This window comes from Coregonus clupeaformis, chromosome 7 (genome assembly GCF_020615455.1).
Source record: "Coregonus clupeaformis isolate EN_2021a chromosome 7, ASM2061545v1, whole genome shotgun sequence".
In the NCBI taxonomy this organism is placed as follows: domain Eukaryota; kingdom Metazoa; phylum Chordata; class Actinopteri; order Salmoniformes; family Salmonidae; genus Coregonus; species Coregonus clupeaformis.
Genome location: NC_059198.1, coordinates 2,865,723 through 2,889,785, shown reverse-complemented (window position 1 = coordinate 2,889,785; position 24,063 = coordinate 2,865,723). Strand labels below are relative to the sequence as shown.

The following is a 24,063-nucleotide window of genomic DNA, read 5'->3' as shown; positions in this document are numbered from 1 at the left end:
CAGTGGTTAGCCCACCCCTGCTTGGCGTTGATTGGCTGCTAAGGACAAGCCCATAATAAACATACCCATGCTGTTTATTTTCCAGAGGAAAATACAATTTTCTCTATTATAAAACGCTACTAATGCATTATATAAGTGCAGACCATGAAACAAAACAAATATTAAAAACATGACAAGATATTTCCACATTAAATCAATGTATTTGCCCCTTGAAGAGGCTCAGTTGGTAGAGCATGGCGCTTGCAACGCCAGGGTTGTGGGTTCGTTTCCCACGGGGGGCCAGTATGAAAAATGTATGCACTAACTGTAAGTTGCTCTGGATAAGAGCGTATGCTAAAAATGTCAATGTAAAAATGTAATGTTATAAACTTCTGTTATGTATTTCCCCACAGTGTTCATCCTACATAATAGTAGTTTTCAAGGAACACGAAAGCCCAAGTAAAGAACACTGCTTCTTTACTCTTCACAATAGCCATGCACAAATGTAAATGACATATTGTATCTTGTCTGGGAGTTGCCAGTCAAAACAGGCTTGAGACAGTGAAGGACGGAGCCGGAATTCACAGGTTGTCGGGGATTGGCTAGAACAAGTGTCACTCATTAAGCGCTCTGTAACTAGCTAGCTAAGCATGTGGATCCTCAATGAGCACTGTTTAGCGTGACAAGTGTGCCTCTTGGGCATCAATATGAAGACAGAAGAAGGCACTATTTGACAGATCAATAACAAAGTTGGAGTTTATCTCACTGGCATTATTGCAAATGTAGCTAGATACCCAGACATCGATTTAAGTGGAAATCGCAAGTTTTAAGCCACAGTGAGTTAGCTAACGCTAGCCATAACGAGACAGCAAAAATGAACTTGTCTTTTGACGATCATTCACTGGATAATCTGGATCCAACCCTATCCCTAAATGACCCCAGCGATATTGACACGGCTCTGCTCAATGACATTGATGGTAAGAACGTTAAGCTTACTAGCAAGCTAGCTAGCAAAACTGGCAACTTCAACTTGGTAACGTTAGCTAGTTTTAGCTAACTATCCATATTGTTATGAATGTTAGCTAGCTAGCCAAAGAAGTGACAGCTACAGCAGCAACACACACATGAAACAGTTTGTACACAAATAACGTTAAACTGAGTGAGGTACCATTAACTACTTACTATAGGCACCCAGTGAGTAATTTTGATTTACAGCTTAGCTACCCGTCAGTTACCTGTCACGTTAGCTAACTAACATTAGTTATGACCTCAAATCAGATGTACGAGTTGTTTATATTTGACTCAAACAGTATGTGATAGGAGAAAGCTTCCTTCTCAGGGTCGAGGAGAATCCTAGCTAACCTTATGGAACTAACGTTAGCTAGCTACTGTCTGAGTTCGGTGTTTGTCTTTCTGTTGTTGCTGCTTTTGTTCTTGCGTTTTGGTTCTCATCTAATTCTAGACACATTTGTATCTGCTATTTTGTATGTTAATGATAAGATAAAATAATTTGTATACTATACACGAGCTGATATTTCGCTGCTAGTTTGGCGTGATGAACGGAACAGAAGCTAGTTACAATGTGCCCCGCCCCCTCCAACTTGTCCTACTGACATCACGATAAGGTTAATATCGAGCATTCCCTGTCGGGTTCATTTCAAGAGGCGTGAAGTAAGGCTATAACATGATCTGATGGCTGCTTTTTCCCCGCCCAAATATACACTAATCATGTTTCAGTCTTATTAAAATGTTAACCGTTTATGTTTTAATTAGTTAAATTGTATCGAACCTAGTTATATTAATGCATTCAATTGAATAGTGGTTATTCGATTCGTTGGTGGTATTAGCTAATGTTATTTGTCAGTATAATCAATGGCTTGTATGCACTCACTAACTGTAAGTCGTTCTGGATAAGAGCGTCTGCTAAATGACTTAAATGTAAATGTCAAATGCTTGATTGTTTGCCAACAAGTGCTCTGCTGCAACATCTCACCCTTCATTGATCCCACCCATCCACCCTAAAAGTTGACCGAGAGTAACCCAGCACTGAATTGTCCCATAGTAACCCCTTCTCGTTGAAACCACGTGCTTCCTCTCTTTCTGTCTTGGGGCTGGTCTGCATTGCAAGTGTCTGAGGCGCTTTCTGATTGGTCGGCAGCGATCACCTCATACAAAACCTTGGTTTACAAATCCAGACTAGTCAGGCTGCTGTGGCTGTGCAGACAGAGAGCAGAAGCAAAGGCAGAAGCATGACGTGTGTTCCCTTATTACTGGACCCAGTCCTTATAATATATGACTATTAGCTTTATGATTTGGTCTAAGATTAAACTAAATGGTCTTTCTCCTTGCCAGGGAACATCCTCCTCACTGTGCTGCCTGAAACTCATTTGAGATAGCCTAGCCTATTTCTGTTGGAAATCCAGAAGAATAGGCTACACTGTACTAATGAAGGTTTCTCATAGACAGTAATTGTGAGCATCTCTAGCCAATGAAACAAGTATGCTATACGGTGTATTACCCTAAAACAAGACCTGTTTTATTATTATTGTTAGAGAATAATGTTTTCAGTGTGAGTAACTAACTTGTTACTATTACTAAATGTAATGTTATAATGTAAAGTACTATCATGCCATGCTCATGTGGAGGGTATAGCATAGTAAACATCACCAGTGATTTTCATCAACACTAAATTCTTGCATCTTTTCATCCTCACCTACTCAGGGTTGTTGTCCCTTGTTGTCTCCCTTCTGGAGCCCATTAGAGTGGCATAGACCCAGTCTGCTCTGCTGCAGTGGCCACATAATAACTGCATTACTGACCACTGACCAGGACTAGGACTGCACTGAGCTGGCCCCATTTACTGTCCTGCTCTACTTCTCAGATCAGGGCCCATATCCACAAAGTAGTAGTATGAGTGCAGAGCATGAGTGCTGATCTAGGATCAGATCTTTTGTGTCCATGATAATCTGATTCATTCTGATCAAAACTGATCTTAGATCAGCACCTACTCTGAGACACTTTATGAGCCCAGTTCTTGGTGTTTTCCAATTGAGTTAGGGCAGAGATTCAGTGATCCATTACCATGTGGTGTTGAGAGAGAAATGGGAGAAATGCTCTGTCAGTCACCGTCTCCCAGTGGTTCAAGTCTTAATTTAACAAGCCTTTTATTGACAATAGTGAAACGCTCCAATTGAATTACAGGGTTTTATCTCTGCTCCATTCAGAGGCCCAGAGACATAGTTTGGTCATTGGGAGGCATGCTGTTAAGATGTTCTAAATGAGTGCTGTATGGATTGGACAAAAGGGTCTGCTGTGTGGTGTGTACATATGTTTGTTCCAGCCCAGCTTTAACACACAACTAATCACAGTCTTCAATTTAGACTACTTTGCCTTATTTGACCCTCTTCTCCTGATTTCTTCAACTGTGGCAATTTCATGGTTAACAAGCTACCCCCTGTCTCTCTCTGTCTCAGTGGTTCTCTCAACCTATGGAATACTCTGACTATATCTCCATCTCTCCTCAGATATGCTGCAGCTCATCAACAACCAGGACATGGTGGAGTTCAACCAGGACATGGCTGGTATCTTTGACCCCCCTCAGTTCACAGGGGTCACCCCTACCCAGGACCTCCCTGTCCCCGGCCTGCCCCACTCCATCCCCTCCCCTCCATCCTCCACATCCACCTCCATCCTGAGCAGCAGCCCCCACCTTGATGCTCTCCTGGGGCCTCCCATCATCCGTAGTTCCTCCCCCCCAGACAAGGCCTTCCACCCACCCACCTTCCAGCAGTCGCCCCTGGCCCAGGTCACCACCTCCACCCCTGTACCACTACCCAGGCCGCAGCAGCAGCCAGCACCCCAGCAAAGCTCTCCGTCAGCCCAGGCTGCTCAGGGTCTCAGGCAGCCCAAGGTGGACCAGCCCCAGCCCCTGCCGGTTCTCTCCCCCCCAGCCCCTGTTCCAATCCAGCTTCCTCCCCCAGCCTCCACCTCCCACACTGTACCCGGCCAGAGCCCCGTGTTCAGTGCCGCCCCCCAGGCCCTGTTCACCTCTCCTGCACCCCAGCAGCAGCAGCCCCAGGCTCAGCCACTGCCCCAGCCCCAGGTCCATGCCCAGCAGATCCGGATTAATTACAGCACCCAGAATGGCTACAAAGGTGAGGAACAGATTACATCTCTATTCCTCGGTATTAACAGTTGAAATGCTGTTAGTAGATGGATGAGAATCTACAATAGCAGTAATTAAGGTCTTCTAGGCCAAGGGAGCAAACAGATGCAAGGAAACTTAAAACTGAGTCACTCACCCTAACCCTTCCACGTGGAGATGAAACATAGCTATCTTCCTCCTTAATGGTTGTAGGGGTTTCCCCATGCCCCTCCCTGCTCACCCCCCCCCAGTCCTGCCAGGTAATGGGAGGGAGGGAGCCCCACCATGTGCTGCTAGTAGTAGGAGCAGTAGCAGTAGTAGTAGCAGCAGCACAACCACCACCATCACCACATGGTCGTTAAGACTGTCTTATTTATGGTGCAGAGCCACACTGTTGTGGCTGGATGAGAGCAGAGCATGACTGGAGGAACAACTCACACTCCTACTCTCACACACACATACTCTCAGGGCAAAAAGTAGGGACTGATAGTGGACACTAGTATACAAAGCACAGACACTCACTCCATGAAGAAAACACACTTGGTGTTATGTTATCAGGAGATATAGTTGTGTTCTACGATGCAGTAACAGTAGTAGTACAGCATGTTTCCAAAGGAGAGTCAGTGGGTTACTCAACCTCCGCTGACTGTCAGTCAAAATCCCAATCTAAGACATTTTACATTTTAGTCATTTAGCAGACGCTCTTATCCAGAGCGACTTACAGTTAGTGAATACATCTTTTTTTTATACTGGCCCCCCGTGGGAATCGAACCCACAACCCTGGCGTTGCAAACGCCATGCTCTATCAACTGAGCTACATCCCTGCCGGCCATTCCCTCCCCTACCCTGGACGACGCTGGGCCAATTGTGCGCCGCCCATGAGTCTCCCGGTCGCGGCCGGCTGCGACAGAGCCTGGATTCGAACCAGGATCTCTAGTGGCACAGTTAGCACTGCGATGCAGTGCCTTAGACCACTGCGCCACTCAGGAGTACGTCAGAGTGAAGGACCGTCCCTGAGGCTGAGAGAGGGTGTTTTGTCTACACTATCTATGAGGCACACTCAGATACACACACACACACTTGCGTGCATACCTGTGCAACATTGTCCCTTTGACAGTGTTATGAAACTACTGTAAGAGCTCTGCCCCATGCAACCATGCCCTAGCATTACAAACCTACTGACTCTGTGTGGACCAATGCCCTTACAGCCACCTAACATGCTATTATGTTACACACACTGCCTGCTACAGTCATCATATCGTATGTTTTCTAGGTCAAAGTTAATTCCTACAATAATAATCCATACTGTTATGGGTCGGTGACTCAAGTGTTCTTATAGCTGCTTCTGCCATTATATCACATCATGATATCACTCTCCAGCGGTGAAAGGTCAGACGCTACTAAGCCACGCAATTTATTTGAACTTTGCCCATGCCAGAGACTTATTGTGACAACAGTTTATATGGTGTTTTGTTTTTACAGCTCCACTGCTAGTTGGTCAATTGTGTTTGAACTATTTTTGGTCCACACTAGCAGGACGTTTTGAATCGGAAAACTAAAATTAGCTTTTATTGGACAAGTTTAGGTAATCCTTCCCCGTTTCAGGCAGTTTTCTTCCGTTTGGTGCCTAATGAACATGAGCCTGATTATTTTTCTAGCTGTCAATCATCAAGGAGGCCCCGCCCAGCCCATGGTAAGCCTGTCATCGACCCCTTCCGGCGTTCAGCCAATGACCATCCAGGCTCTGACCACCACGGCCCCCCTCCTGACCACCTCAGCAAGCCCCCCTGCTCAGACCATCGCATCACACCACGTTCAACAAGTGAGTTTGTTCACCTGGAGTGTGTGTGTGTTGTTCGATGAGACCCATTAACCCCAAGAAAATCACCACACCAGAAAAAAATTATTTGTTCTTTGTATTCAAACCTATTATTTTAGCAGTATTTGTTTCATGACTAATTTGTTTCATTGCACATTTTTTTTCATTGCTAATTTATTTCAATGGAACTGCTCCCTCAGGTCTATAGTTTAACCCTCCATCTCTCTCTCTCGCTCGCTCCCCCTCTCCTCTCAGGTGTTGCTCCAGCCCCAGTTTATCAAGGCTGAGTCTCTGCTGCTGACCACCCTGAACCGTGACCCCTGCATGGTCACTACTGTGGCCTCTCCCTGTATCACCTCCCTGGCCACCACCACATCCCAGAGCACCCACTCACTACAGGTAGGAACCACCACCACATCCCAGAGCACCTACTCACTACAGGTAGGAACCACCACCACATCCCAGAGCACCCACTCACTACAGGTAGGAACCACCACCACATCCCAGAGCACCCACTCACTACAGGTAGGAACCACCACCACATCCCAGAACACCCACTCACTACAGGTAGGAACCACCACCACATCCCAGAACACCCACTCACTACAGGTATGAACCACCACCACATCCCAGAACACCCACTCACTACAGGTAGGAACCACCACCACATCCCAGAACACCCACTCACTACAGGTATGAACCACCACCACATCCCAGAACACCCACTCACTACAGGTAGGAACCACCACCACATCCCAGAACACCCACTCACTACAGGTAGGAACCACCACCACATCCCAGAACACCCACTCACTACAGGTAGGAACCACCCCCACTTCCCAGAACACCCACTCACTACAGGTAGGAACCACCCCCACATCCCAGAATGCCCACTCACTACAGGTAGGAACCACCACCACATCCCAGAACGCCCACTCACTACAGGTAGGAACCACCACCACATCCCAGAACACCCACTCACTACAGGTAGGAACCACCCCCACATCCCAGAACACCCACTCACTACAGGTAGGAAGCATAGGAACCAGATGATAGGAATAATAATGTCATAAAGTAATAACAACAACTAGAAACTGTCATTTTCCTGAAGAAAAATTGTCCAAAAGTATTTTTATGGTAGTGGAAGAAGGCAAAGTATTGTGCTATGTAGGGCATAGTGTCAATCTAGACCAGGGGTGTCAAACAATACTGCCTGTTGTTTTAGGGGGAAACAAACTCAATATACTTTAAAATGACCAAAACCACATCAGAACTGTGTAGAAATGATAATTGACCTATATTCATACAGTTTCTTGACTGTCCAGCTCACTAATGCAAAAAAACGATGGATAGAGGAGTATTTTTAGCAAATTTTGACGGCAATGAAATATAACCCATTTTCAGTGCGGCCCTCTGGAACTCGTTGAAGACAGAATGCGGCCCCTGGGGCAAATTGAGTTTGACACCCCATCTAGATGCAACTTTAGTGATCGTCTTCTTAGAAAAAACTTCTCTCCTCCTACCCTCTCATTCTGTCCTCCCTCTTTCTTCCTCCTTACCTCCCCCCTCCCTCTCTCTAGGCTCTGATGAGTGGTGGCACCTTCCTGACCACGGTGCCAGTGATGATGGACTCTGACAAGCTGCCCATCAACCGTATCACAATCAGCAGTAAGCCTATGGGCCTGCCCCCCAAGGGCGAGAAGCGCACCGCCCACAACGCCATCGAGAAGCGCTACCGCTCGTCCATCAACGACAAGATCATTGAGCTTAAAGATCTGGTGGCCGGGACTGAGGCCAAGGTATTAATATTGAAAATATATACGTAGATTTTTTAAATTACATTTATAAAATATTATTTACAACATACATTTTAAGCAAGAGATTCCCATTAAGATACAGTAGAGCTTTCAAGAACTGAATCATCTGACAGAGAAAAGTAACTGGCTGTGTCTGAATACCCATACTAGTGGACTACATACTGCATACTCATTTAGGCTTTTGATCAGATAAATTGACGCGCTGTACCAAAATGAACGAATGGGAGGAGTAAACACAATCGCACATTAGATGACGCATTCAGAGTACTATTTTCAAAATTGTACATACTATAAAAGTATTTTTTACATTTATTTTTTGCGTACCGTTTAGTACGCTAGTATGGGTATTGGGACACGGCCACTGTTTTGTTTGTGGATTCCAATATTAAGATGCTGTGTTAGTATTATATCTAAGTAAGCTCAAAGGCATACTGTTCATCAGAGGCTCTTAAAATCTTGCTTTAAGTTTGTATTCACCTTTTTCATCCGCTAAGCAGCTCAACAAGTCAGCAATTCTGAAGAAGGCAATAGACTACATCCGCTACCTGCAGCAGTCCAACCAGAAACTAAAAGCAGAGAACATGGCCCTGAAGATGTCTGCCCAGAAGAACAGTGAGTGGTCCTTCTCCTCCCTGCCCTGGCTCTTCTTCTCCTTTTCTGCCTGCCCTTTCCTCTCCTCCATCCTCCCTTTATCACCATCCTATTGTTATTCATTATGAAGAAGAAGGATTCTTCATGGCTAAAGCTTCTGTCATTTAATTTCTTAAAGAAGTGCTTTGTGAAATGCAGTCATTTTCTGATGGCTAGTGCTGGTTGTGCTTGAATCAAGAGCTGGGTCCGTATTCATAAAGCGTCTCAGAGAAGGAGGGCTGATCTAGGATCATGTTCCCCCTGTCCATATAATTGTATTCATTATGATTTAAAGGCTAAACTGATTCTAGATCAGCACTCTGAGACACTTTATAGTTCCTGGCCCTGGGACAGATGTCATAACAGTATGATGATGATGGCCGGAACTATTCTGAGGTTGACCCTTTCTTTCTCTACATCCCTCCTCTTTTTTCTCTCCTCCTCTCTCTTACTCCTTCCATCTCCTTCCCCTCTCTCCCTCCTCCTCTCTGTTCTCCAGAGTCTCTGAAGGACCTGGTTGCCATGGAGGTGGACGGCCCACAGACGGACGTGAAGAGCGAGCTGCCCACCCCTCCACCCTCCGACGTGGGCTCTCCCACCTCCTACTCCCACTGTGGCAGCGACTCAGAACCTGACAGCCCCATGGGGGAGGACAGCAAGGTGGGTTTCACAACCTGAGACGTGAAACCTCACTGAAAAAGCATAGAGTGGAGCCAGTCAGGATACTGGATGTTACCTGTAACTAATGCTTCTCATGACTTGGAGAAAGGAGCTTGAACGATGTTGGACTTCTCTGCTATAGTTCCCTAGAATAGAACGCTGAGAAAGGAACTGGTAATTCTCTAGCAACATACATCCTGTAGCAACAAGGATGGAGACAAATAAAAACAGAGACGCTAAACCGTTGTTTTGTTCAATGGCTAACAATAGGGATATCAAGTGTCTCCAATAATCATGTAAAGTAAACATATGATAATAAGTTATAGTTCTTAGTTCTAACTCCCTGATTACAATTGTAGTTCCAGTTCCATCTCTACTTCTTGATCTAGTTCTAATTCTAACCCTGACTCCTTATGTTGTCTCCTCTTCTCTCCTGTCCTCTCCCCTGCAGCCGGCGGTCAATCTGATGGACACGTCATCGTCCACCCCGGGCGGCGCTGGCATGCTGGACCGCTCCCGCATGGCGCTGTGCACATTCACCTTCCTCTTCCTCTCCCTCAACCCCCTGGCCTCCATGCTGTGTGGAGGGATGGGCTCCAGCACCACCGCTAACAACGACGCAGTGCATCCTGGGACAGGCAGGAACATGCTGGGCCTAGACAACGCAGGTATGGAGGGAAAGAGGGAAGGTGTCGGAGGTGTGCATCTGTGTGTCTTACTCCTAGTGAGTTCATCTAATACTCCCATGTTTATTTTCTAGTAAGTCCATCTCTTCTGTGTCTGTGTTTGTGTGCATGTCTCCTAAACACCCTCTCTCAGTGTAGGTGTGTCCTAAACTCATTCTGTGTGGGTGTGTCCTAAACTCATTCTGTATAGGTGTCTCCTAAACACCCTCTCTCAGTGTAGGTGTCTCCTAAACTCATTCTGTGTGTAGGTGTCTCCTAAACTCATTATGTGTGGGTGTGTCCTAAACTCATTCTGTGTGGGTGTGTCCTAAACTCATTCTGTGTGGGTGTGTCCTAAACTCATTCTGTGTGGGTGTGTCCTAAACTCATTCTGTGTGGGTGTCTCCTAAACTCATTCTGTGTGTAGGTGTCTCCTAAACTCATTCTGTGTGTAGGTGTCTCCTAAACTCATTCTGTGTGTAGGTGTCTTCTAAACTCATTCTGTGTGGGTGTCTCCTAAACTCATTCTGTGTGTAGGTGTGTCCTAAACTCATTCTGTGTGTAGGTGTCTCCTAAACTCATTCTGTGTGTAGGTGTCTCCTAAACTCATTCTGTGTGTAGATGTCTCCTAAACTCATTCTGTGTGTAGGTGTCTTCTAAACTCATTCTGTGTGTAGGTGTGTCCTAAACTCATTCTGTGTGTAGGTGTCTCCTAAACTCATTCTGTGTGGGTGTGTCCTAAACTCATTCTGTGTGGGTGTGTCCTAAACTCATTCTGTGTGTAGGTGTCTCCTAAACTCATTCTGTGTGTAGGTGTCTTCTAAACTCATTCTGTGTGTAGGTGTCTCCTAAACTCATTCTGTGTGTAGATGTCTCCTAAACTCATTCTGTGTGTAGGTGTCTTCTAAACTCATTCTGTGTGTAGGTGTCTTCTAAACTCATTCTGTGTGTAGGTGTCTCCTAAACTCATTCTGTGTGTAGGTGTCTCCTAAACTCATTCTGTGTGTAGGTGTCTCCTAAACTCATTCTGTGTGTAGGTGTCTTCTAAACTCATTCTGTGTGTAGGTGTCTTCTAAACTCATTCTGTGTGTAGGTGTCTCCTAAACTCATTCTGTGTGTAGGTGTCTCCTAAACTCATTCTGTGTGTAGGTGTCTTCTAAACTCATTCTGTGTGTAGGTGTCTTCTAAACTCATTCTGTGTGTAGGTGTCTCCTAAACTCATTCTGTGTGTAGGTGTCTCCTAAACTCATTCTGTGTGTAGGTATCTCCTAAACTCATTCTGTGTGTAGGTGTCTTCTAAACTCATTCTGTGTGTAGGTGTCTTCTAAACTCATTCTGTGTGTAGGTGTCTCCTAAACTCATTCTGTATAGGTGTCTCCTAAACATCCTCTCTCTGTGTTCTCCTCCCAGCTGACTTGTGGAGCTGGATGGACTGGATGCTGCCCACTCTGTTGGTGTGGCTGCTGAACGGTGTGCTGGTGGCTGGGGTTCTGGTCAGACTGTTGGTCTATGGAGAGCCAGTCACCAGGCCACACTCTGGATCCTCCGTGCTGTTCTGGAGGCACCGCAAGCAAGCAGACCTCGACCTGGCACGGGTGAGAATATGGAGAATGTGATTTCGTCCCAAATGGCATCCTATTCCCTATATAGTGCACTACCTTCAAAATTAGTGCAGTATGTAGGGAATGGGGTGCCGTTTGGGATGAAAACCATATGCATACAGTCGTAAGCACATACTGACCTTAAGACGCACACACAAACACACCCATTCCCCCCACCCTCCATACTCACCCCCCCATCACTCTCACCCCCCTCTCCCTCCCCAAATAGGGAGACTTTGCCCAGGCCAGTCAGAACCTATGGACCTGCCTCAAGGCCCTGGGTCGTCCCTTACCCACCTCTCAGTTGGACCTGGCCTGTGCCGCCCTGTGGGCCCTGCTCCGCCTCTGCCTCCAGCGCCTGGGGGTGGGTCGCTGGTTGGCTGCCAGGGCCGGGGGGCTCCGCGCCAGGGGGCTCCGGGAGGACGCGCGTAAGAGCAGCCGCGACGCTGCCCTGGTCTACCACCGCCTGCACCAGCTGCACATGACTGGTAGGTGGAAATTGTAAACTGGACTTTTAATGCTAAGGCAAACCTTGCCTACTCACTCTGAGACAAGGTTACTAGATGGTTGATTGATTTGATATTATTTATTTAAGTTCATACACCTACTGTTGCCCTGCCCACATGGGCTTACAAGACACTACAGAACAAAATAACATTTTACAAATTATATACATACAATGATCATGGCCAGTACAGCTACCATCTAGCCACACTACACAACCAGCTACCATCTAGCCTCACTACACAACCAGCTACCATCTAGCCTCACTACACAACCAGCTACCATCTAGCCTCACTACACAACCAGCTACCATCTAGCCTCACTACACAACCAGCTACCATCTAGCCTCACTACACAACCAGTTACCATCTAGCCTCACTACACAACCAGCTACCATCTAGCCTCACTACACAACCAGCTACCATCTAGCCTCACTACACAACCAGCTACCATCTAGCCACACTACACAACCAGCTACCATCTAGCCTCACTACACAACCAGCTACCATCTAGCCTCACTACACAACCAGCTACCATCTAGCCACACTACCCAACCAGCTACCATCTAGCCTCACTACCCAACCAGCTACCATCTAGCCACACTACACAACCAGCTACCATCTAGCCACACTACACAACCAGCTACCATCTAGCCTCACTACCCAACCAGCTACCATCTAGCCACACTACACAACCAGCTACCATCTAGCCACACTACACAACCAGCTACCATCTAGCCTCACTACCCAACCAGCTACCATCTAGCCTCACTACCCAACCAGCTACCATCTAGCCTCACTACCCAACCAGCTACCATCTAGCCTCACTACCCAACCAGCTACCATCTAGCCTCACTACCCAACCAGCTACCATCTAGCCTCACTACCCAACCAGCTACCATCTAGCCTCACTATTTCTTCTTGTGGCTATGTGTATCGGGTCATAGCGCACAAACAAGTGATGACGTTAGTTCCGTTACTCCTCTCTGTTCAAGCCATTCTCTGTTCACCTCATATCTCCACACCATCTAGCCACACTACACCACCATCTAGCCACACTACACCACCAGCTCCCATCTAGCCTCACTACACAACCAGCTACCATCTAGCCACACTACACCACCAGCTACCATCTAGCCACACTACACCACCATCTAGCCACACTACACCACCATCTAGCCACACTACACCACCATCTAGCCACACTACACCACCATCTAGCCACACTACACCACCATCTAGCCACACTACACCACATTTAGCCACACTACACCACCAGCTACCATATAGCCACACTACACAACCAGTAAATAAATGTCTCCTTCCCCTCCAGGCATTGTGAACAAACTGAGCAATCTCAAACATTCCCAGTCTGAAACAGAATTTAAGCCTCTGCTCATCCCGTAACCAGAATACCTCAGGGTTATCACCAACATGTCTCAGATCGTCATACAGAGGGCTATTAAACACAAAGGATTTCGATTTCAAAATCACACAGTAGGCAAATTCTCTCCTCTTCAGTACTACTGTCCAATACAGAATTATCCACTAGCTCCCTACTCCTACGTACTTTGTGTAGACCTTAGAGGAGTGGATAGGTGTTTTCTGGAGTCTTTGTCTAAAAGACCTGTGTGTTTTCTGTGTTTGTTCAGCCAAGCTGTCTATAATCAACGTGTGTGTGTTTGCAGGTAAGCTGGGCGGTAGCCACCTGTCTGCCGTTCACATGGCTCTGAGTGCTGTAAACCTAGCAGAGTGTTCAGGCTCCTGTCTCCCCGTGGCCACGTTAGGAGAGGTCTACGTCTCCGCAGCCCTACGAGTCAAAGCCAGCCTACCCAGACTCCTTCACTTCTCCTCCGTGAGTCACAGAGTTACGTTATCAAGTGGTGTGTTTGTTTGTGAGAGAGAGAGAGAGAGAGAGAGGGGGAGATGGAGAGAGGGTTAGATGGAGAGATGGAGAGAGGGGGAGATGTAGAGAGCAGGGAAGAGGGAGCGGGAGAGACTGACTGACTATAATGTGTGATTTGTTGCTCAGTGTATCGTGTGTGTGTCTGTCTGCCTGCCTGCCTGCCTCTGTACTCACTCCTGTATCTCCATGTCTCTCTCCATCCCTAGCGTGTGTTCCTGAGCAGCGCCCGCCAGGCGTGTCTCTCCTCCAGTGGCAGTGTCCCCCCGGCCATGCAGTGGCTCTGTCACCCTCTGGGCCACCGCTTCTTTGTGGACGGGGACTGGGCCGTCCGCAGCACACCCAAAGATAGCATCTACAGCCAGGCAGGGAACACAGGTCAGTACTGTAGACACCACACACACCACACGGTGGCTGCGTCCCAATTGGCACCTTTTTCCCCTGGTTTATAGTGTACTGCTATTGACCAGAGCCTCTCTGTCAATGGACATCTGTCATGGAAACTGGTTATGACGAAAGCAATATGGGCAACACATGTTTTCATTGTCTAAATTGGTTGACATGACTATGCTAACCTCAACCCTAATTATTTTCTATTTTTCTCCTTAGTGGACCCTCTGGCCCAGGTGACCCAGGCCTTTAGGGAGCACCTGTTGGAGAAGGCTCTATACTGTGTGGCCCAGCCCCGGGGGGAGAAGACCCCCAGTGATGGAGAGGGGTAGGTGCAACACATAACCTGATAACACTATTTGGCTATCTGTAGAAGTCTTAAAAGTTGCTCTTATCAATCCCATTGAATTTCAGCTGACGCTGTAAAATAAAAAAAGTCCCATAGACTACTTTCAGGGTGTGGAGAACCATCTAACATTGAGTTGTAAAATACAGAATGTTGAATTAATTTATTCATATTTTAGGCCTTCCTTTGTCTTAAATTGTCTAAAATCCCTTTTTTGAACAAGCTAGATCCTGTTATGTGTGTGTTTTCAAGGAGTACTAATAGTCTTTTAAATACTTTTAACTAACTAAGCTGTGTGTGTGTTCCTCAGGGAGTATGCAGATGCTCTGGAGTACCTTCAGCTGTTGACTAGTGCATCAGACGCCGCCGGAGCCACCACCCAGTCCTTCGCCATCGGATCCAACATGGCTACCGTCACTGGTACGACTCCTGGTCTTATATTTACAGTGGGGAGAACAAGTATTTGATACACTGCTGATTTTGCAGGTTTTCCTACTTCAAAGCATGTAGAGGTCTGTAATTTTTATCATAGGTACACTTCAACTGTGAGAGACGGAATCTAAAACAAAAATCCAGAAAATCACATTGTATGATTTTTAAGTAATTAATTTGCATTTTATTGCATGACATAAGTATTTGATACATCAGAAAAGCAGAACTTAATATTTGGTACAGAAACCTTTGTTTGCAATTACAGAGATCATACGTTTCCTGTAGGTCTTGACCAGGTTTGCACACACTGCAGCAGGGATTTTGTCCCACTCCTCCATACAGACCTTCTCCAGATCCTTCAGGTTTTGGGGCTGTCACTGGGCAATACGGACTTTCAGCTCCCTCCAAAGATTTTCTATTGGGTTCAGGTCTGGAGACTGGCTAGGCCACTCCAGGACCTTGAGATGCTTCTTACGGAGCCACTCCTTAGTTGCCCTGGCTGTGTGTTTCGGGTCATTGTCATGCTGGAAGACCCAGCCACGACCCATCTTCAATGCTCTTACTGAGGGAAGGAGGTTGTTGGCCAAGAGCTCGCGATACATGGCCCCATCCATCCTCCCCTCAATACGGTGCAGTCGTCCTGTCCCCTTTGCAGAAAAGCATCCCCAAAGAATGATGTTTCCACTTCCATGCTTCACGGTTGGGATGGTGTTCTTGGGGTTGTACTCATCCTTCTTCTTCCTCCAAACACGGCGAGTGGAGTTTAGACCAAAAAGCTATATTTTTGTCTCATCAGACCACATGACCTTCTCCCATTCCTCCTCTGGATCATCCAGATGGTCATTGGCAAACTTCAGACGGGCCTGGACATGCGCTGGCTTGAGCAGGGGGATCTTGCGTGCGCTGCAGGATTTTAATCCATGACGGCGTAGTGTGTTACTAATGGTTTTCTTTGAGACTGTGGTCCTAGCTCTCTTCAGATCATTGACCAGGTCCTGCCGTGTAGTTCTGGGCTGATCCCTCACCTTCCTCATGATCATTGATGCCCCACGAGGTGAGATCTTGCATGGAGCCCCAGACCAAGGGTGATTGACCGTCATCTTGAACTTCTTCCATTTTCTAATAATTGCGCCAGAAGTTGTTGCCTTCTCACCAAGCTGCTTGCCTATTGTCCTGTAGCCCGTCCCAGCCTTGTGCAGGTCTACAATTTTATCCCTGATGTCCTTACACAGCTCTCTGGTCTTGGCCAATGTGGAGAGGTTGGAGTCTGTTTGATTGAGTGTGTGGACAGGTGTCTTTTATACAGGTAACGAGTTCAAACAGGTGCAGTTATCACCACTTCTCTCTCTCGCACATTTCACCACTTCTCTCTCTCGCTCCTTTCACCACCTCCCTCGCTCTCTCTCGCTCCTTTCACCACCTCCCTCTCTCTCTCTCGCTCCTTTCACCACCTCCCTCTCTCTCTCTCGCTCCTTTCACCACCTCCCTCGCTCTCTCTCGCTCCTTTCACCCACCTCCCTCTTGCTCTCTCGCTCCTTTCACCACCTCGCTCCTTTCACCACCTCGCTCTCTCGCTCCTTTCACCACCTCCCTCTCTCTCTCTCGCTCCTTTCACCACCTCCCTCTCTCTCTCTCGCTCCTTTCACCACCTCCCTCTCTCTCTCTCGCTCCTTTCACCACCTCCCTCGCTCTCTCTCGCTCCTTTCACCCACCTCCCTCTTGCTCTCTCGCTCCTTTCACCACCTCGCTCTCTCGCTCCTTTCACCACCTCCCTCTCTCTCTCTTGCGCCTTTCACCACCTCCCTCTCTCTCTTGCTCCTTTCACCACCCCTCTCTCTCTCACTCCTTTCACCACCTCCCTCTCTCTCGCTCCTTTTCGCTGAGAGGAGATGGGAGGTTAAAAGAAAAGGCGTTGTCCTCTGCAGCGCTCAATTTTATCTTCCAGTCCTGTCAAGTCTCTAATCACCTTGAAGAAGTAGCTAGAGAAGGAAGAGAGTTTGAAAGGAGACTTTTCTTGGTGTGGTGTTAGATTTCCCAGTCAGCATAGCTGTCTGTGTGTGTGAGTGCGCATTTGATTTGATTTATTAGGATCGCCATTAGCTGACGCCAATGGCAACTAGGTATTTCTTTGCAGCACTTGACCATATGACTGGACAATAATCAAGATAAGATAAAACTAGAGCCTGCAGGACTTGCTTTGTGGAATGTGGTGTCAAAAAAGCAGACATCTCTTTATTATGGATAGACCTCTCCCCATCTTTACAACCATTGAATCTGTATGTTTTTACCATGACAGTTTACAATCCAAGGTAACACCAAGTAATTTAGTCTCCTCAACTTGTTCAACAGCCACACCATTCATTACCAGATTCAGCTGTGATCTAGAACTTAGTTAATGATTTGTACCAAATACAATGCTCTTAGTTTTGGAGACTGGCCACCCATTCCAAAACCGACTGCAACTCTTTGTTAAGGGTTTCAGTGACTTTATTAGCAGTGGTTGCTGATGCGTATATGGTTGAATCATCAGCATACATGGACACACATGCTTTGTTTGATGCCAGTGGCTGGTCATTGGTAAAAATAGAAAATAGTAGGCTTCCTAGAGAGCTGCCCTGCGGTACACCACACTTTACATGTTTGACATTAGAGAAACTTCCATTAAAGAAAACCCTCTGAGTTATATTAGATAGATAACTCTGAATCCATGATATGGCAGAGAGTGAAAAGCCATAACACATACGTTTTCTCAACAGCTGGTTATGGTCTATAATATCAAAGGCTGCACTGAAATCTAACAGTACAGCTCCCACAATCTTCTTATTATCAATTTATTTCAACCAATAATCAGTCATTTGCGTCAGTGCAGTACATGTTGAGTGCCATTTTCTATAAGCATGCTGAAAGTCTTTTGTTAATTTGTTTACAGAGAACTAGCATTGTATTTGGTCAAAAAAAAATTCTAACAGTTTGCTAAGAGCTGTCAGCAAGCTGATAGGTCTGCTGTTAGAACCAGTAAAGGCTGCTTTACCACTCTTGGGTAGTGGAATGACTTTGGCTTCCCTCCAGGCATGTGGACAAAGGCTTTCCTCTAGACTCAGATTCAAGATATGACAGATAGGAGTGGCTATAAAGTCAGCTACCATCCTCAGTAGCTTTCCATCTAAGTTGTCAATGCCAGGAGGTTTGTCATTACTGATCGATTACAATTAGATTTCCACCTCTCTCACACAAACTTTACAAATTTTCTTTCATATTTTTTTTTCATGCATGAGTACGATGGCTCACTGTTCGTTGTTGGCATTTCCTGCCTAAGTTTGCCCACTTTGCCAATGAAGTAATCATTAAATTAAATGGCAACATCAAATGGTTTTGTGATGAATAAGCCATCTGATTTGATGAAGATGCGTGTGTGTTGGCCCAATGTTAACCAGTGGAGGTAATCTCCCTTGGAGAGATGTGGCTATCAGTATAGCTGCAGTATTAGCAGGTTGTGACCACGCCAGAGGGGGAACAGATTGAAACTCAGGTCATCATCACCAGCAGCTAGATTTGCTCATGTGTGAAATGGAGAGAGTGAGGGGGAGAGAGATAAGAGAGGGATAGTTTCTGTGTTTCAGCATGTCTGTCGCTAACACTTTATTTGGATAGTCCCAAATAGATCGTTTGTAGATGTTCAATATCTGTCAACATCATGTCAACTAGCTATCCTCTAACCTTGAACCTAAATTTAACCCAAAACTTAACCCTAAGTGTAACCCTAGCCCTAACCCTAAACTTAACCCTAGCCCGAACCCTAAACCTAACACTAGCCCTAACCCTAAACTTAACCCTAGCCCTAATTCTAAACTTAACCCTAAACTTAACCCCAGCTAGCTGTTGTGTATCAACAGAGTTACAGTTTATATTTTGTATCTCTAGATCAGCTATAGGAACTATCCAAATAATAACCTGTCTGTCTGTGTGTACTTTCTTTATTGACATCTATCTCTCTGTGTGTGTGTGTGTGTGTGTGTGTGTGTGAACCTTGTCTGTGACCTCCAGGCTGTGACCCTCATTCCAAATGGTGGTCGTCAGTTGCCGTGGTGATCATTAACTGGCTCCAAGGAGACGACGCAGCGGCCGAGAGACTGTACCCCGCTGCTGAGCACCTGCCCCGTAGTCTACAGACGGCAGAGTGAGTACACACACACACACACACACACACACACACACACACACACACACAGCTGAGGGACTGTACCAAGCTGTAGTAGAGCATGCCAGAGTGACATACAGACAACCCCCCCCCCCCCACACACACACACTTCCCTAGTTCTTCTCCACCACCTTTCTGAACAGGGTTTTTTATGTGTCCTCAGGAGTCCGTTGCCCAAGGCGTCTTTGAACACGTTCCGAGCGGTGCGCGCCATGCTGACCAAACCAGAGAACTGCCAACTGAGTCTGAGCCACAGTGAGAAGGCCAGCGGCCTGCTGAGAGACAGCCTCAACCTGGGACCACACTGTCACAGCAGCAGCCTAGACAAGGTACACACATACACACACACATACACGTACACACACACATACGCAGCAGCTATGGCCAGAGCTGTGGTGCATTGTAGTTGCATTGCATGTGTGTCTCAGCTGAGTGCAATGTTCCTGCAGTGCAACACAGAGCTGGGCCCCATACAGCACAATGGACAGGAGACATCAATACACCCTGTTACTGCTTTTCAAACTAATGTCATTTTTAATACGCACACACGATAAGGTTTGCCTCCTCTCTCTCTATCCATCTATCCATCTATCCATCTATCCATCCATCCATCCATCCATCCATCCATCCATCCATCCATCCATCCATCCATCCATCCATCTATCCATCTATCCATCTATCCATCTATCCATCCATCCATCCATCCATCCATCCCTCCCCCAGGTGGTCCAGTTGCTGCTGTGTGACCTGCTGCTGGTGATGCGGACCAACGTGTGGCGTCTGCAGCAGAGCTCCAATCCCGGGGGTCTCTCCTTGCAGGCCTCCCCGGCCGAGCTGCACGGCTTCCAGCAGGACCTCTCCTCCCTCAGGAAGCTGGCCCAGAGCTTCAGGCCTGCCATGCGCAGGGTAGGACATGGAGGGAGACATGCACATGTAGACACGGGCGCACACGTGTATGGACGCATAGACACACAGGTTGAGAGAGAGAGAGAGATCACCTACAGAGAGATGAACCTGGAGAAGAGTCCCCTAAGCAAGCTGGTCCTGGGGCTCTGTTCACAAACAGAGCCCCAGGACAGCAACACAATTAGACCCAACCAAATCATGAGAAAATAAAAAGATAATTACTTGACACAGCCGTAGGCAGACCTGGCTCTCAAGAGAAGACAGACTATGTGCACACTGCCCACAAAATGAGGTGGAAACTGAGCTGCACTTCCTAACATCCTGCCAAATGTATGACCATATTAGAGACACATATTTCCCTCAGATTACAGCGATCCACAAAGAATTCAAAAACAAACCCAATTTTGATAAACTCCCATATCTATTGTGTGAAATACCACAGTGTGCCATTACAGCAGCAAGATTTGTGACCTCTTGCCGCAAGAAAAGGGCAACCAGTGAAGAACAAACACCATTGTAAATACAACCCATATTTATGTTTATTTATTTTCCCTTTTGTACTTTAACTATTTGCACATAATATGACATTTGAAATGTCTTTATTCTTTTGGAACTTTTGTTAGTGTAATGTTTACTGTTAATTTGTATTGTTTATTTCACTTTTGGTTATTATCTACTTCACTTGCTTTGGCAATGTTAACATATGTTTCCCATGCCAATAAAGCCCTTACATTGAAATTGAATTGCGAGAGAGAGACTCAATCGGGTAGAGCAGAGCTATTTCTGACCTATCACTCATTAAATGCTTTCCTCCCTCTCTCCCTCGCAGTTGTTTCTTCATGAGGCGACCGCCAGGCTGATGGCTGGAGCCAGTCCCACGCGAACACACCAGCTCCTGGACCGCTCGCTCAGACGCAGAGCCACCCCCGGAGCCAAGACAGGTAACTGCAGAGAGCGTTTTTGGTAGTTTGTTTGTGTGTGAGAAAGGTTGGAAGATCCTTGTGTTTTGTGTGCCATTTTTAAGCTTTCATAACGAGGTCGAAAGGGACATGGATGCGATATGAGTGTAGTTATCTGTGTAATATCCCTCTCTGTATCCCCCACGACTCACCTCTCTCCTCTCTCGCTCTCTCTCTCTCTGTGTGTGTGATTCTACAGAGGAGTGTGAGATGCGTCCTGGCCAGAGGGAGCAGGCTGAGGCGGTGATGTTGGCGTGTCGCTACCTGCCCCCCTCCTTCCTGTCGGCACCTGGCCAGCGGGTGGGCATGCTTGCTGACGCAGCCCGTACCCTGGAGAAGCTGGGGGACAAGCGTACCCTCCACGACTGCCAGCAGATGATCATTAAGCTGGGCAGCGGCACCACTGTCACCTCTGCCTAGACTATACAGAGCGAGACAGAGAGACCAGCTCCCCCCCCACACACACACACACAAATGGATGAAGGCGGTTTTTGGCATTTGGCCTGCAGCTGACGAACAGACATACAGACAGTCTGCCTAGACACTGAGAATCATATCAGACAGACAGACAGACAAATAAACATACTTGACAGTTACCTGCCGTCGGTTTCATATCACCCCTTATCCCTGATTCACCTATCAGTACAGTAGACAGCTCGCAGACTGACAGTTTAGCAGGGGAGGACCTCACCTCTCCTTCACCCCAATAAAGTGTTGCCATTGACAGTGTTGACATGATCTGTCATGTAACCTAGTCATCCTCACCAGAATATATAGGTTCATATTTCTGTTTCTTTTCTATTACCCTGTGTGAAATGCACTGTAGTGGCAGAGTTTGTCCGCTAGGTGGGGTTGTGGCGCCCTCTGCAGGACTGTGAAGGTGTGACGCCTGGAATCGTGTGTGTGTGCATGTGTGAGTGGGAGAGAGACAAGGGGAAAGGTTTTTACATGCAGTTATACACTACTAGCCCCATGTTTTGATTGGGCGATGCACCTTACAAAGCGAAGCACTCTGTTGTTATTGGTGTGTTTAGAGAGTGGCTGTCCGTCTGATTGGCTGCGATGTGATGTCATCATGGGTGGGAGGAGCAAGCTGTGTTGGGACAGACTGGGTTTTTGAGGAGTACAACGTTTCAGAAAAAATAGAAATGTATCATGTAGAGCAGACAGGTTTCTCTATCATGTTGAAAAGAGGACCATGACAGATCTATACATTGTGTTTCTATCTGTGACGATCTGAAATGTTGCATCTCTCTCGTGTCTTTTTATCTGCACTGGCCCAGAGGGGCTGTATTTGATTAGTTAAATAATATTGTGGCTTTTTCTTTTCATATTTTTTTCTTTATTGTTGTTGCTGTGTATATATTTTAAAGTGTATTTATAATCTGAATGAGATTTGTTCTGTTGATCAGTATTTTCCATTGGCCGTGTGATAATTATTACTTTCCACCCTCATTGTGTAGCATTGGCAGAGGCTTGGGGTCCAATGGGGAGTATGTGTGTGTCCCAAATGGCACCCTATTCCCTATATAGTGCCCTACTTTCTATGGACCCTAGTCAAAAGTAGTGCGCCATGAAAGGGTGCCATTTGGTACGTGTTACTTAACCTATGTTTCCATAGTTGGTTAGTGTGTCAAAAAAGGGGACAGTGTCCATGTGCTATGGGGACAAAGGAGTGTCAAAGACCATTCAATATTCTCATCAGACCCATTTGAGCGTTTGCACTATTGCGCAAGGTGTGTACTACCATTATGATAATATCAAAAAGAGTTGGTGGTGTCGAGTCCTCGAGCGATAGGCTCGAGTCTAGGGTTGAGCTTCCAGACACTTCCAGACAGAACAGTGTGACCATAGAAATAGAACGAATGGCCGCCAATCCACCATCACAGAACATTGACTTGAATGGGAATGTCCGTTCTAGTAATTATATTTCTATGGTGTTGACCCACCCCCCCCCCAAAGTCATTCCGTTCAAGACCAATAGCTTACAGAAGAGCCCGAGTTACATCTAGCGTTTCTAGATCTCATCATTTAATTGACTCTTGTTGTTATCATCTCTTCTTCCAAAGAAAACCAGAAGCAAGGCAGCCCCGGCCTCCTGTAGTCAGGCCCCTGGGTCCTGTTCACTAGGTACCAAATGGAAGAAAATGGACTGAAACAGGGAGCGAGTTTTTGCTCTTGTCCAATAAGAAACTGTAATTTCTGTTTTCCGTTGCTAAACTTTTTCAAACGTTGTGTGCGCCTATGAACAGGACCCAGATGTTAAAAAGACAGAGAGAATAGTTGTGTGTGTGTGTGTACAACCCTCTTCCAGAACCACAGTTTTTGTTTTCAGAAGACTGTAAAACCCAATTTTGATTCTTTAGCATGCTTTTGTTGTGTTTATCCCAGGACATGCTAGTTTGTAATAGTGTATCATTGTAAGTGACTGACTGAGGGACACTGGACTGATGATTCCTTCCCAGTGTGTCGGTTCAGTCTGTAGTGTGACTGTGTTAAATCATCGCAACCACATCTGAAAATGAATTATTATTATTATTATTATTATTATTATTATTATACTGTTTCTTAACCAACATATTCTTTCCTTCCCTCTTTCTCCTTCTTTGGTCATTGATTTATTCCTTGATATGTAAATAAAAAAGAACATTTTGTAATGAAATGCCTCTGGGTCTATTGTGGTGCTTTGATGGGAGGGGGTGTGTGTGAAGGTTATTCAGTAAACTGAAACTACCGAACGGTTGCTAGTTCTAATCCCCGAGCCGACTAGGTGAAAACATCTGTCGATGTGCCCTTGAGCAAGGCACTTAACCCTAATTGCTCCTGTAAGTCGCTCTGGATAAGAGCATCTGCAAAATGACAAAAAAAAAAAAAAACGATTGATGTGCCCTTGAGAAAGGGACTTAACCCTAATTGCTCCAGGGTCGCCGTTGATAAGGGCAGACCCTGGCTGTGACCCCACTCTCTGAGGGTGTCTCAGGGGAGAGTGGGATATGCAAAAAAAACACATTTCCAATTCACACATGCGTATTATTACACACTTGTATATGTGTGAAATAGGACAAATATAAGCACCTGCCAAATTAATATTATTATTGAAATGTAACTAAA

At 46.3% G+C, this 24,063-nt stretch overlaps 1 protein-coding gene across 2 annotated transcripts; it reads left to right on the top strand.

Annotated features, from left to right (window-relative positions):
• The first annotated feature begins 575 nt into the window (after positions 1-575).
• LOC121568814 (sterol regulatory element-binding protein 1-like) lies at positions 576-23,618 on the top strand. Of its 2 annotated transcripts, none has more exons than XM_045221053.1 (19): positions 576-956; positions 3,504-4,133; positions 5,782-5,945; positions 6,198-6,341; positions 7,523-7,741; positions 8,257-8,371; positions 8,889-9,049; positions 9,501-9,717; positions 11,125-11,309; positions 11,545-11,803; positions 13,507-13,673; positions 13,931-14,099; positions 14,331-14,439; positions 14,768-14,877; positions 18,934-19,066; positions 19,251-19,416; positions 19,811-19,993; positions 20,823-20,934; positions 21,152-23,618. In XM_045221053.1, exons 1-19 carry the CDS (start codon positions 854-856, stop codon positions 21,370-21,372), a joined length of 3,567 nt encoding a protein of 1,188 aa, XP_045076988.1. In that variant the 5' UTR covers positions 576-853; the 3' UTR covers positions 21,373-23,618. The 2 variants fall into 2 exon arrangements, with proteins under 2 accessions (XP_045076988.1, XP_041735184.2); XM_041879250.2 differs by having other exon boundaries at positions 8,254-8,371.
• The last annotated feature ends 445 nt before the right edge of the window (positions 23,619-24,063 follow it).